The sequence below is a fragment of the Pecten maximus genome, chromosome 9 (assembly GCF_902652985.1).
Source record: "Pecten maximus chromosome 9, xPecMax1.1, whole genome shotgun sequence".
NCBI lineage: Eukaryota > Metazoa > Mollusca > Bivalvia > Pectinida > Pectinidae > Pecten > Pecten maximus.
This window is the reverse complement of record NC_047023.1, coordinates 9,041,635-9,055,227: the sequence shown is the minus strand read 5'-3', so window position 1 is coordinate 9,055,227 and position 13,593 is coordinate 9,041,635. Positions and strand designations below refer to the sequence as shown.

Below are 13,593 nucleotides of genomic sequence, written 5' to 3'. Positions count from 1 at the left end.
AAATCCTGTCTTTAAAAGGAAATAGAAAATGTTTGGTCAAGAAACACTAAACCCAGAACACACATCGGTTAAAATGACTGAGCTAGTTGTGCCTTATCATGATGTGTGTTGACACGGTTTGGTTTATCTTTTGTGTCCGTCTGGTTGTTGTTGTTAGGTAACAATAGATATGTCCGTCCACTGTTATAGGCAAGTCTTTTAAAGCCTGCAGGAATCGCACAAATCTATTTCGTAATCTATGTTTTTTCAAAGGGGATTAATTCTCACGCCTGAACAATTCAAACGGAGTTAGACAAGTATGAAGAAAAAATATTTTCGCAAGCATCAAACGAGAAAATAACGCAAAAGAGTTGTACAAAATGAGTTAATTCTTTGTGCCGTAGGGATATTAGCAATCGAAACCGTAACCACAAAAATATAATACATATTCAGTACGGCCTATGTCTCACGAAATACCTGGTTCAGTCTCTGATATTACAAGTAGACTTTGGTGGGTGTTAAGTGTAGGAAATCCGGCTACATTAATGAGACACTTGTATGAAGGGTCTCGTACCGCAAATCATCTAATTCTACTTCCTGTTGCATTGTAACTTGTCAAAAATCTCAAGTAGTTGGAAACATTTTTACGGTTGTTTTTCAAACTAGTAACTTGTATAGATCTAGAAGAACTGCTAATTAAAAAGATGAAGACAAGGTAATTAAGAATCTAAAAATTATAAATAAAGATCGGCCTGTGATACTGATAACCTTTATAATTAAATCGGCTGCTTAAAATTCATCTTGCAAATGATTGATCATTTCCTCACTAAAATAAATCTGTATTAATGAAGGCATTTTCTGTGTATTATGATCAAAATGAAATTAGTATAACAGGAAATTACGTTAAAAGTAGAAAAAGGAAATAACTTTATCTGAATCACCAACTCAACATGTCATTCATAAGAGCATAAATTTAAACACTAAAAATAGACTGGGTTGAAGTTTGCTTCCGTGATGGAGTTTAGATAGACGGATACAACAAGAGACTTCTCCCATCGCGGAAATTCACAGTCTGGTCATTAACGATTCAGTCGGGTTACGATACCCCAGTGATGCATTATTCTGTGTGGAATATTGATACAAGAAATAATCACTCGGGAATTTGCATACCAGTATTGTTATGCTTTATATATAATATTTGAAACCAACATATTTGAATATTTTGTTGGGACATTCATTTTTTGATAACAGTGTACAAGTTTGTATTGTATATCTTTTTTGCATTTCATCATCATTCAAAATTTATTTACATGATATATTGATGTAACAAATATTTATTTGTTTGTTGTTAGCAATAAAGTTGACAAAACAGATATGACAGCAAACAGCTCTGGTCGAACAACAATCTCAACTTTATAGCCTATTAAATGCCTGTTTTTATTTCTAGTATATCAAATATGCACTGGATAAGGTTTTTAAAACAATTTATTAAAGCATATGTCAATAAGAAGTGGATCACAGCTCAAATAAATGTCAAAAATTATATGAAGCACGTTTGTTGGTAAGTTGGATGGCTGATATAAAGGATTCTCTTTATAGCTGTTTCAGGACAATTTTTTGTAAATGCATGGTTGTCTACATGTAAAACGTTTGTAACACATTGACATTTGACTGTCCATCATGCTGACGGATTTTGACATTTGTTACACTCCTGTAACTGTTAATGTGCATACACTGCAAAACATTGAGACAATGAAAACCGTATAAATTACCATTGTTCATGTGGTAGGTATATATCTCGACCCAACCTTGACCAACAGACTCACAAACATTCTCTGTATACACATGTACAAACATCAGCAAACAAAATGTGACCCAGCCCTCCTGAAATACATGGTGTATTTATCATCAGCTAACAGGGAGACATCCAATTCGACAATTCGACAGAGTCAATCACACGACAGGATTTTTTTGCTGATATATAAGCATATTAGCTGTCACCTGACATGTATTTCAGACTTTTTTTCTGCCAAAAAAAAAAGTTGGGTTACCTAGTACAATGGTGTTTAAAAACCTCTAAAACAATGTACAGCTATTCCATTGTATAAGCTATTTACCAAGTCATTTCAAATTCAATTGAATTTAATCCATATTCATTCTATAAACAATTACCTTCTGTTGTACAGTGATAATTATATACAATATTGATATTTTATCCGCACAAAAACTAAACATTGTTGCAGTAAGGTTATAGAGTTTATCAAGTTTGAAGTTTATAGTTGATCTGTCAAAACGTTTTTAGTATTACAACTAATATAAATACATCTTCTCTACTGAATTCAATTTACATATATACATTTTCTATTTATTTTTATCACTTTATAAATAGCAATATGAATTTTAATTAATTTACCAACTCTATAATGTAAATCCTTTTTGATTTCATTTTTCAAATGAAAATTCTCCCTTTCATCACAGCAATAATTTTTATATAATGCCCTTTATTGAAAGTAAATCATTTAAGCAATTTGTCAAAACAAATATGTATTTATTCATTTGAAAATCAAATTGTTTAAGCAATTTGTCAAAAGAAATATTTATTCATTTTATTTATTAATCTATTTTTAAAAATGTATTTATATATTGGCTAAAAAGGCTGGAATATAAAAATTGATGAATGTCTTTGTAAACTTTTGATATAGGCTTGGCTTTAAATTATGTTTATTTACAAGATCGTTGCAAAAACATAAATAGCTTACCTAAGAGTCGGCATGATGATTTGAGGTGTTAATGAGAATACAGTAGAGGGATTATAACAGGTAAATATGTTGGAACCTGTTAGATGTGACACCTGTGTAAAAGTTAATGAGTTGACAGTAGGTGTTAACCAAAGCTATTGTTTTCTCACCTGTGTGTTTGAACCCCTGACTTTGCCGCCTGGGCCTGTTAGTGGGCCTTTGTAACTGACCAGAAATGTCTGACGACTTTTTACCTGTGAACTCATTAAGTTTTACTGCTACTCACTACTCACCTGAGAAAGTGTTCACAGATCAAAGGTTCCAAAACATTTAAAACTATTACTTTTAATTTACAGGTACCTTCAATGCAATCTAGCAAGCCAATTATAATCAAATTATCATAACGCCACTAACACCTTAATTTAGCACAACAAACTAATTTTATATAATAAAATACCTGGTCCCTTTAACTCTTTCACCCCTGCTGACCATATTGGACTTTAATTGATGAATGAATGGCAGAGTCCACTAAAGTTTCTTAGGGTTGAAAGGGTAAAATTAACGTTTTTAAGAGTCAGGATACCAATCCCTGGTACTGATTTGATTGCAAGGCCTTCCATGTTAGAAGTGGGGATATATACCAACCCCTGGAAGTGATTTGGGGATGTTTACATAGAACCCTTGGTGCCAAAACCAGTCTCGCTTCATTTACCCCTCAAAATATCTTGTCAGTTTTATATAGGGGTCAGTAAATAACATGCCAGACTCTGGAATAAAGGAGCTGGCCTCCAGATTAAGACCTAACAAAGTATCTGGTATATATGTATATATATATATCTACCTGTTTTAAATTAGTCTCACTCATGCTCATATCATTATAAATTTCTATCATCCAGCCCTCCATGCTGAATCCCCCACCTCTCTCTCTCTCTCTCCCTCCTTCCTTCCTTCCCTCTCTCTCTCTCTTTACAGAACCAGTCCTCTCCCCTAAGTACTGAAGTCCTGTGCATCATTCATCACATAGTAAATATATTACACATGTTCCTTCAGTGTCTGCTGTGACTAAGTCCACAGCCTGATGATAAAGTTTCAGTACACAGGTAATTATACCTTATCAGACTAGCCCAGGTGTCACAAGCTGACCACAGTTGATTCAACAGGTGAGCCAGCAGGTCAAAGGATGGGTCAGTCAGCTTAAGTATACTGACCACTGTCCCCTATCACTGTGAATATAATGTGCTCAATAACTCCCATTTACAGCCTAACCTTGGTTATATTGATTTTTTAATGTGTGGGTAAAAGTAATGTCCTCCAGCCCTCCCTGACCTGAATATTGATTATGAGTAGACCCCCCCCCCCCCCCCCCCCCCCCCCCACCTCTATAAGCTCTAAATCTTATAACCACAGCAACCTCAATATCAGTGGGGACCATTCACTTGTGAGAAAGCCCAATATCCATTTACAGATTCCTTTCAGACAAATGACATTTGAATATTTTATGGGATAATTTATGATTATTTTGACAGGTTTGTGAGTGTTTACAAATCTGAGTTGGACTCATTCCTCCCCAGCCACTGTATCTAATATCCAGATGTGAGGGGACTCTTTTGATGAGGAATCTGGGCCAGCTGTGCGTGTGGCACTGCTAGAACATACAGCTGTAACATATACTGTCATCTACCTACTATCATCTGACTGGAATCTCTAAATCTCTAAATAATCATCATCATCACTTTCTAAAACTCAAATCATGCTGTGTTGGATAATTGTTGTACAAAATTTACTAAATTTAATTTTGAAAGTTAAATGATTCATTTTGTGCTTGTTGATAAAAAAAACCCCATTGCGAAATTTTATCAGTCGATATGGGAGTGTTTATATAGAAATATATCACCTTTACTGAATAATTTGTTATGCATGCATATTTCTCATGTAAATTTCCCCATCCCTGGTAGACTGTTGTAGTGACGAAAGCAGCTTCGTAAGGTCAAATCCTTCATAAATTGTACCATATATTACTACGTACTATATACCTACAACAAAACAAGCGGACTGTATTTTGACTCTACGTGCCCCCCTTTTAGTAAACACATCACGCTTTCCTGGACGCGGTCTGGTGACTTTGCCGCGCTGGTGGATGAGAAGTGTCAGGGGAGGATTAGATGTTGGTAGTGTCAGTCCTGGCTGACAGGTAACATGGGCCCAGGTATTGAGTTACAGGTAACCACCACTCCTACCCTGATCTGCCTATTATGTCCACCCTGACGACTCCTTTGTATCAAATTGCCCTCCCCCCTCTATTTAAATTCAACCTGCATTGTTATTCTGTATAAGAATGATATGAATAAATGAATTTCAATATAAGATGTTGAGCTTATATTTTTGTGCCACTATGGAGTTTTATTTTAAAGAGCCCAATAGGGGGACTGAAAGGCAGTCGTGATGGATTTCAATATAAATATCCCCTCTGTGTTGTGGACTTATTCATTTGCGCTTCCATACATGTCGGAGAATAAAGTGCTCCCATCTCATCTACATTACTGAAGTGTATTTATACCCAACAGCTATAAGGGGATATATGTCACGATAAAACCCCAGAGTTTCACAGGTGTGCAATCAATGTCGGTGTACTTGTGGGATTTCCCCCAGTATAATCATAGGTTACCTTCACGAGACCATCCCTATCCTGACCTAGTTGTATAACAGAGTTGACCATTAAGAAATCAGGCCTCGTGAAGGGTTTACCTTACCTGGCTAAGTCAACAAATTTAGCCAGTCTTTGTGGTGGTCAAAAACTCTATCATTACTATCTACACAGAACTAGATTAATATCTCGCAGGGGTCCGTGTCAACTATAAGCTTATATTGTTGTAGGATAGAATACGATTTCACATAGAAACGCCACACAATATATATATAAATATATATTTTACAGGTAGTTGATATTTATAGAGTTAGTTATAAGACCATTAATACTATTTAAAGTATAATTGAGAAACACACAAGTAAATTAATGAAGTTAGTTAAAGATTCAGACAAATTATCAGAACAATATTTACCTTCGATGTTCCAAATCTTGATTGCTTCAAAATCTCGATGCCAGTCCTGAGCGAGAGTCACATGGACCACGAAGACAATCAGGATAGTTAGTAAGTCCATGGTGCACATATATGTTATTCCAGTAAATCGTGTACCTCCAAAACACCTCCCAGGTCACCTGCAAACACGTTCGTGTATAATAATAATCCACAAGAAATTTGTTTATTATTTCATTAAATCTGATGCCATGATTCTATCAATGTACATCAACTGCAGTCTTGCCAAATTTTTTACCTGAGTCTTTAAAACAGGCACTGAACTAGTTTCTCAGGTAAAAATCCCTTAATTCTTATAGAGTTTACAGGTATGTTATATATATATCCCTGAGATGAAATCACCTGTGCTCTCTGTACATAGTGAAGAAATATTTTACAGGAGTGCAGTTGATATTTATAGATATTTTTTTATATAATCCAGGCTATCACACACACAACAATCCTGCACAGAATATCCACAATAATCAAGTGAGTAGCACTATTCTCACAACTCTGCTTTTCACCAAACAGCATGTGCTGTTGTTTTCATTACTCTGAATGTGTTGTAGTAAAACCTGTCTCTACACATAGCTACTCAGTGGGCGGGGCTTACAAGTGCTGGCAGCTGATTGGTCGATGGACTTGTCAGTCAGCATGCTGATTGCCAGGCACAGTCAGTGAGGTACACAAGCACCATGTGCTGTTGTTACTATACTGTTTAGTTACACGATTACAGAACACAGGCTCACACCAGATAAGGACACATTTTCAAAGAAATTATCTGGATAATTAACAGATATGGAATAAATTTGATATCATTATTATTTGAGGTATATCTGTTGTATTATTTCCAGCAATCTCTGTGGATAGTTTGTAGGGGGTAAAACAAATATATAAGGTATATAGCATACAGCCTTAGTGACATGAGGTCTTTGGGTTTGTGTACCCAAACAAAATAATAGATTTGTAAAGTAAGTGAGCTGTCTAATTAACAACTTTAAGCAGATCTAAAGTAAAAAGGTAATTTCAGAAAACTTCCAAAATATACATAAATCAGATACATGTAGCTTTAATAAACGGAAAATAACTGCTTTACTTACCACTTATATAGGCAGGTAGGAGATATATGTAAGGCAACAGGTGTCGTTAACCTTGATTAAAGGTGTCACATGTAACACCCCTAGGATTCTTTAATAGCTTTACACAAGATCAGATACACGACCGATGTGGGGGTCTAACCATTCCGGATCAATATTTACAGATAAAGCCCTCTGTAACACTTCCTAAACAAATAACAAAAAATGCGAAATAAAAAATAACTAATCCTCGTTAAGATATTGGCCCCCCCTAGGAAGAATGCACAAGTTTCTTACCTATTTCAGTGATGGTAAAACAGTCCAACATTACATTTGCATACTCCGAATCTTCACTAATAACCAGTTATATAGTAATGATTAAAATTTGCTATGTCACTACAGTATTTCAAAATTTTAATAGGTATTTTTATATTGATTTTAAAAAAGTGGAATAAACAAAAAGTCTTTAATTGAATTTTATACATGCATATAGTGTTAGGTAAAATGCAAGATGCCAAAATTGAGATAGTGTTATATTACCTGATACAACTTTAGCAAAAAATCTTTCTTAAAATGTTATTTACAACATTGATATCAATTGTTGAATAAATAGCTGATCGTGAGTTATTGTCTGATTTTTATGATTAGAATATCATATTAAGGTTCAGTAAAACTGAGTAGATAAGTTTTATAAGGTAGATCAATATAGGTAATAGAAATTGTGTCATACAAATTGTCCCTGTGTCATATAATGTATTTATGTGTCCTACAATGTATATATGTGTCCTACAATATATCTATGCATTGTACAATGTATCTATGTGTCCTATAATATATCTATGTATTGTACAATGTATCTATGTGTCTTATAATATTTCTATGTAGTATACAATGTATCTATGTGTCCTACAATATATCTTTGTATTGTACAATGTATCTATGTATTATACAATGTATCTATGTGTCCTACAAAGTATCAATGTGTCTTACAATGTATCAATGTGTCCTACAATGTATCTATGTGTCCTACAATGGTTCTATGTGTCCTACAATGTTTCTATGCATTGTCCAATGTATCTTTGTGTCCTACAATGCATCTATGTGTCCTACAATGTATCTATGTGTCCTACAATGTATCTATGTTTCCTTAAATGTATCTATGTGTCTACAATGTATCTATGTGTCCTACAGTGTATTGGTGTGTCCTACAATGTATCTATGTGTCCTAAAATGTATCTATGTGTCTACAATGTATCTGTGTCAACAATGTATTTATGTATCCTACAATGTATCTATGTGTCCTACAATGTATCTATGTGTCCTACAATGTATCTATGTGTCCTACAATGTATTTATGTGTCCTACAATGTATCTATGTGTCATATAATGTATCTATGTGTCCTACAATGTATCACTCAATGTATCTATGTGTCCTACAATGTATCAATAGTGTATCTATGTGTCACTGTGTCATACAATGTATTTATGTGTCACACAATGTATTTACATGTCAGCTATACGACACCAGTCTGGCTAAATCTATTTCTGTATCACACCATGTATTAATATCATCACTAGGTAATAAAAATGTTTGTTCCCAGGTCACAAAATGTATCTATATGTGTCCCCGGTATTTTTGTCAAATTGTGGCTGTCGCGCAGATGAGCCGATATCACTCTGGACAACACACATCATACCTAAATTGTTTAGTGCAGCCATGCAACTCAAAGTTGTGATCAGCTGATTTTCACGTCTTACGGCACCTTATGCATGACTCACAATGTATAGCCACTATTGACGCAAATAGTAACGCATATACTACGATAAACATACATTTTACTACAGTACACCTGTATCACTACGGTAAATGTGTCGACGTTCCGATAGCAAAAATAAACTGCCACACCAAACTTACATAACAAGTACCAACTTTTTATGGTATAAATTCTGTTAATATTTCAAAAGTTTAAAATTCTTACTCTTATCGACGAATTCAACACTATTTTGCACTATCATGTTTTGGAAAAAAAAAAAAAAGAGCGATGTATTTATTTTCAATCAGAGCCGTCGGTGATTTACGTTGTGTAAACAAACCTTATCGTTACAGCCTGTCCGGCTACCCAGAGAAACGCATGTATATCCTGTCGGACCCTTTACAACTAATTTTACCTGGGCAAACGTGATGTGATTTCATTCTAAGTAGTATAAATCCCTTTGCAATAAGTTCAAGGCCATTTCTACAAGCTCAGTCCACCCGGGAATTATTAGAATCACAATGAGTCAGACCGATTTTAAACTCTGTCTGTTTGCCTACTTGCATTTTCATTGGATAAAGAGTTTGAAAGTCTCAGAAACTCAAAACTTTACAAACTTTGGTCTCAACTCTCAAACAAACACTTGATCACCCCTCTTCCTGTCCATACAAATTCAAATAAAATAACTGTTAATATGATTTGTTATACACACACATGTTCTGTCTCAGACAATATTAGCTACAAATGATAAAAACCAAACAGAAATCTGTTTGATGTTCAGATTCAAAAAGCATGCACAAAGCTGCAGCCATGAAAGCTATTTGCATTACATGTGCGTGCATATTTACTTAATTCGCAAGAATGAATTTAAATAAACATACACTTGTCTTTTTTTTTAATAAGAAAAGAAGTTGTTTTTAGTTTTAATTTGCAAAATGGGAGTTTGTTTAGGATGAGTGAAGAGAAAACTCTTTTGTTGTTCACTTAAATCTGAAGTTCCACCATGTTAGTACCAAAGGCTAGTTTTCGGTCTCTATTCTTGAAAGTAAAAAGCTTTCACATGTAGCCAGGTTGACAGAAGTGATCATTCTGATTAAAATGGATATATTTACTTGGGTGTTGCTATAACTATATTGCCCTAATCTACCCAGTTGCTATCTTGGCACAAGTACTAGATAAACCAAAATCCGATGAATGATGCATTATGCAAACATATTCTTTATAATTTGGTTTGGTTTATTTTGTTTAACGTCCTATTAACAACCAGTGTCATATAAGGACGTACTAGGTTTTGGAGATGGAAGAAAGCTGAGTACCCAGAGAAAAAACATTGGCCTATGGTCAGTACTAGGCAACTGCCCTATTTAGGTTTCGAACTCGTGACCCAGAGGTGGAGGGCTATAGTGATAAAGTGTCCGGACACCTTAGCCATTCGGCCATCAGGAAACAGGAACTTCAATACAAAGTCACCTAACAGGGCCTTCTGTAAACAAGAGATCCCAGAGGGATCTTGGCGCCCACCATTGAATGATCTTTATAGGTTCCATGTCAGATTGATCTTTTCTCTACTTTTCCCTTCCTCTAAGTCTTACTAATCTGTGTAAATTCAGAAACAGCCCTCTAGTACTTTTCAAACAAGGGAAACCTATATATAAAATTTAAGATTTAGCGATAATGGCCGTCTGTCGGCCATGTTGTTTTCGGATTGGTCCCAAAATGCAACACCAGGGACCAAGGGGAACCTACATATGAAATTTGAGAAAGATCCCTTCAGTACCTTCTGTAAAATAGCGATAACAAACTTCAATTGTCAAAATACAAGATGGCTGCCTGTCGGCCAGGTTGTTTTCTGACTGGTCTCAAAATGCAATATGCATAACTAGGCACCGAGGGAAACCTACATATGAAGTTTGAGAACGATCCCTTCATTACTTTCTGAGAAATAGCGATAACAAACTTCAATTGTCAAAATCCAAGATCGCTGCCTGTCGGCCATGTTATTTTCCGTTTGGTCTCAAAAATGCAATATGCATAACTAGGCACCAAGAGGAACCTATATATGAAATTTGAGAAAGATCTCTTCAGTACATTCTGAGAAATAGCGATAACAAACTTCAATTGTCAAAATCCAAGATGGCTGCCTGTCGGCCATGTTGTTTTCCAATAGGTCTCAAAATGCGATATGCATAACTAGGCACCAAGGGAAACATACATATGAAATTTGAGAAAGATCTCTTCAGTACATTCTGAGAAATAGCGATAACAAACTTCAATTGTCAAAATCCAAGATGGCTGCCTGTCGGCCATGTTGTTTTCCGATTGGTCTCAAAATGCAATATGCATAACTTGGTACCAAGGGGAACCTACATATGAAATTTGAGAAAGATCCCTTCAGTACTTTCTGAGAAATAGCAATAACAAACTTCAATTGTCAAAATCCAAGATGGCTGCCTGTCGGCCATGTTGTTTTCCGATTGGTCCCAAAATGCAATATGCATAACTAGGCACCAAGGGGATGCTACATATGAAATGTGAGAAAGATCCCGTCAGTGCATTCTGAGAAATAGCGATAACAAACTTCAATTGTCAAAATCCAAGATGGCTGCCTGTCGGCCATGTTGTTTTTTTGATTGGTCTCAAAATGCAATATGCATAACTTGGTACCAAGGGGAACCTACATATGAAATTTGAGAAAGATCCCTTCAGTACTTTCTGCGAAATAGCAATAACAAACTTCAATTGTCAAAATCCAAGATGGCTGCCTGTCGGCCATGTTGTTTTCCGATTGGTCCCAAAATGCAATATGCATAACTAGGCACCAAGGGGATGCTACATATGAAATGTGAGAAAGATCTCGTCAGTGCATTCTGAGAAATAGCGATAACAAACTTCAATTGTCAAAATCCAAGATGGCTGCCTGTCGGCCATGTTGTCTTTTTGATTGGTCTCAAAATGCAATATGCATAACTTGGTACCAAGGGGAACCTACATATGAAATTTGAGAAAGATCCCTTCAGTACATTCTGAGAAATAGCAATAACAAACTTCAATTGTCAAAATCCAAGATGGCTGCCTGTCGGCCATGTTGTTTTGCGATTGGTCTCAAAATGCGATATGCATAACTAGGCACCAAGGGGAACCTACATATGAAATTTGAGAAAGATCCCTTCAGTACATTCTGAGAAATAGCGATAACAAACTTCAATTGTCAAAATCCAAGATGGCTGCCTGTCGGCCATGTTGTTTTCAGATTGGTCTCAAAATGCAATATGCATAACTAGACACCAAGGGGAACATACATCTGAAATTTGAGAAAGATCCCTTCAGTACTTTCTGAGAAATAGCGATAACAAACTTCAATTGTCAAAATCCAAGATGGCTGCCTGTCGGCCATGTTGTTTTCCGATAGGTCTCAAAATGCGATATGCATAACTAGGTACCAAGGGGAACCTACATATGAAATTTGAGAAAGATCCCTTCAGCACTTTCTGAGAAATAGCGATAACAAGAATTGTTTACGGACGGACGGACGGACGGACGGAGGGACGGACGGACGGACGACGGACCACGGACGCAGGGCGATTTGAATAGCCCACCATCTGATGATGGTGGGCTAAAAAATGTTTCGATCATCAGCGTTCCTAACTTCTCTAACTGAAAATTTTCCATTCTGAGTAGTATTGGATTTTTAACAAAAAATCCTGGCTAAGAAACTTCCCTCACATATTCTGCAGTGCTTTGCTATATATTTTTCAAAAGTTAATTAGCAATTAACTAGAAAGATGAAACTGGTGTCAGAATATCAAAACCCCCTTAAGTTAAACTAATAACAGCAAAAACCTTTAGTCCCCTTCACGAATATAGGTAGTGTTAACATAATATTGGTTTTAAAACGAACTTCAGAGTTTTAAAATGAAGTCCATTATAAGATTTTCCTACTAAATGATGTTTCTCCAAACTACAGAGTAATTAAGTTACGTCATTCCATATGTCAGAGGTTTCCAAACAAAAACTTCTGATTGTAAAATCTAGATTAATGATACAGTGCAGAACCTCATAAGAAGCTTCCCTTGAATGTAAACCTTCACACAAACCAGATGCTGAATTATCAATTCTTCATATTTCCTTACATTTTGGGAAGAGGTTTTCCATTTTTCTGTAGTTACATGAACTCATTTTAAAAAAAAAATCCTCCGGAATCTTTCTTTTTGTAGTTATACGAACTTGGAAAAGAGTCAAACTACTGCCTCTCCCAACACTTATATTTAACAATGCAGGTAAACCACAACAATATAAGTATACACACAAACTGGCTTGTTTACTGTTGTCATGGAAACCCTGGGAACTTATGTAAGAGAACTGGCGTTATAATCACTGCACATCTGTACCTCAGGGTAGAGAGAGCTGCTGATACATGGACCAGACGAATATCTGTCTCACAAACCCACATAACAATACAACACCAATCAACATCACTCACATGCAATGCACATGCAACCATGATCATGCAGTCAATGGGTGCGCTACCACCAGAGTGGATCAGGTCTGCAAATTTTCGTCTGACACAGGAAATGTTCTGAAGAGTGAATACTAACTATATCAACCCTCCCTTCTAATACCCTCCCATTTCCCTCACAAGCTCTTTAGTTCCTCATCCTCTTCCCTCTAATACCCTCCCATTTCCCTCACAAGCTCTTTAGTTCCTCATCCTCTTCCCTCTAATACCCTCCCATTTCCCTCACAAGCTCTTTAGTTCCTCATCCTCTTCCCTCTAATACCCTCCCATTTCCCTCACAAGCTCTTTAGTTCCTCATCCTCTTCCCTCTAATACCCTCCCATTTCCCTCACAAGCTCTTTAGTTCCTCATCCTCTTCCCTCTAATACCCTCCCATTTCCCTTGCCACCCATCTTTTTAATTCTCCTTCCTCTTTCCCTCCAATATCCTCATTTTTTCTTACCACTTTTCCAGTCC

At 36.0% G+C, this 13,593-nt stretch overlaps 1 protein-coding gene across 5 annotated transcripts in view; it reads right to left on the bottom strand.

Moving 5' to 3' along the window:
- LOC117335247 (semaphorin-1A-like) overlaps positions 1-13,593 on the bottom strand; it is a 46,368-nt gene that overhangs the window by 31,715 nt on the left and 1,060 nt on the right. The window contains exons 1-2 of one of the 5 annotated variants that reach the window (XM_033895251.1): positions 6,051-6,356; positions 5,777-5,934 (exon numbers count right to left, since the gene is read on the bottom strand). In XM_033895251.1, coding sequence (XP_033751142.1) covers positions 5,777-5,885 — 109 coding nt within the window. In that variant the 5' untranslated portion in view covers positions 5,886-5,934; positions 6,051-6,356. Of the gene's footprint in view, positions 1-5,776; positions 6,358-13,593 lie in introns of those variants that run through there. The other 4 variants (XM_033895253.1, XM_033895252.1, XM_033895254.1 and 1 more) reach the window with 4 other exon arrangements.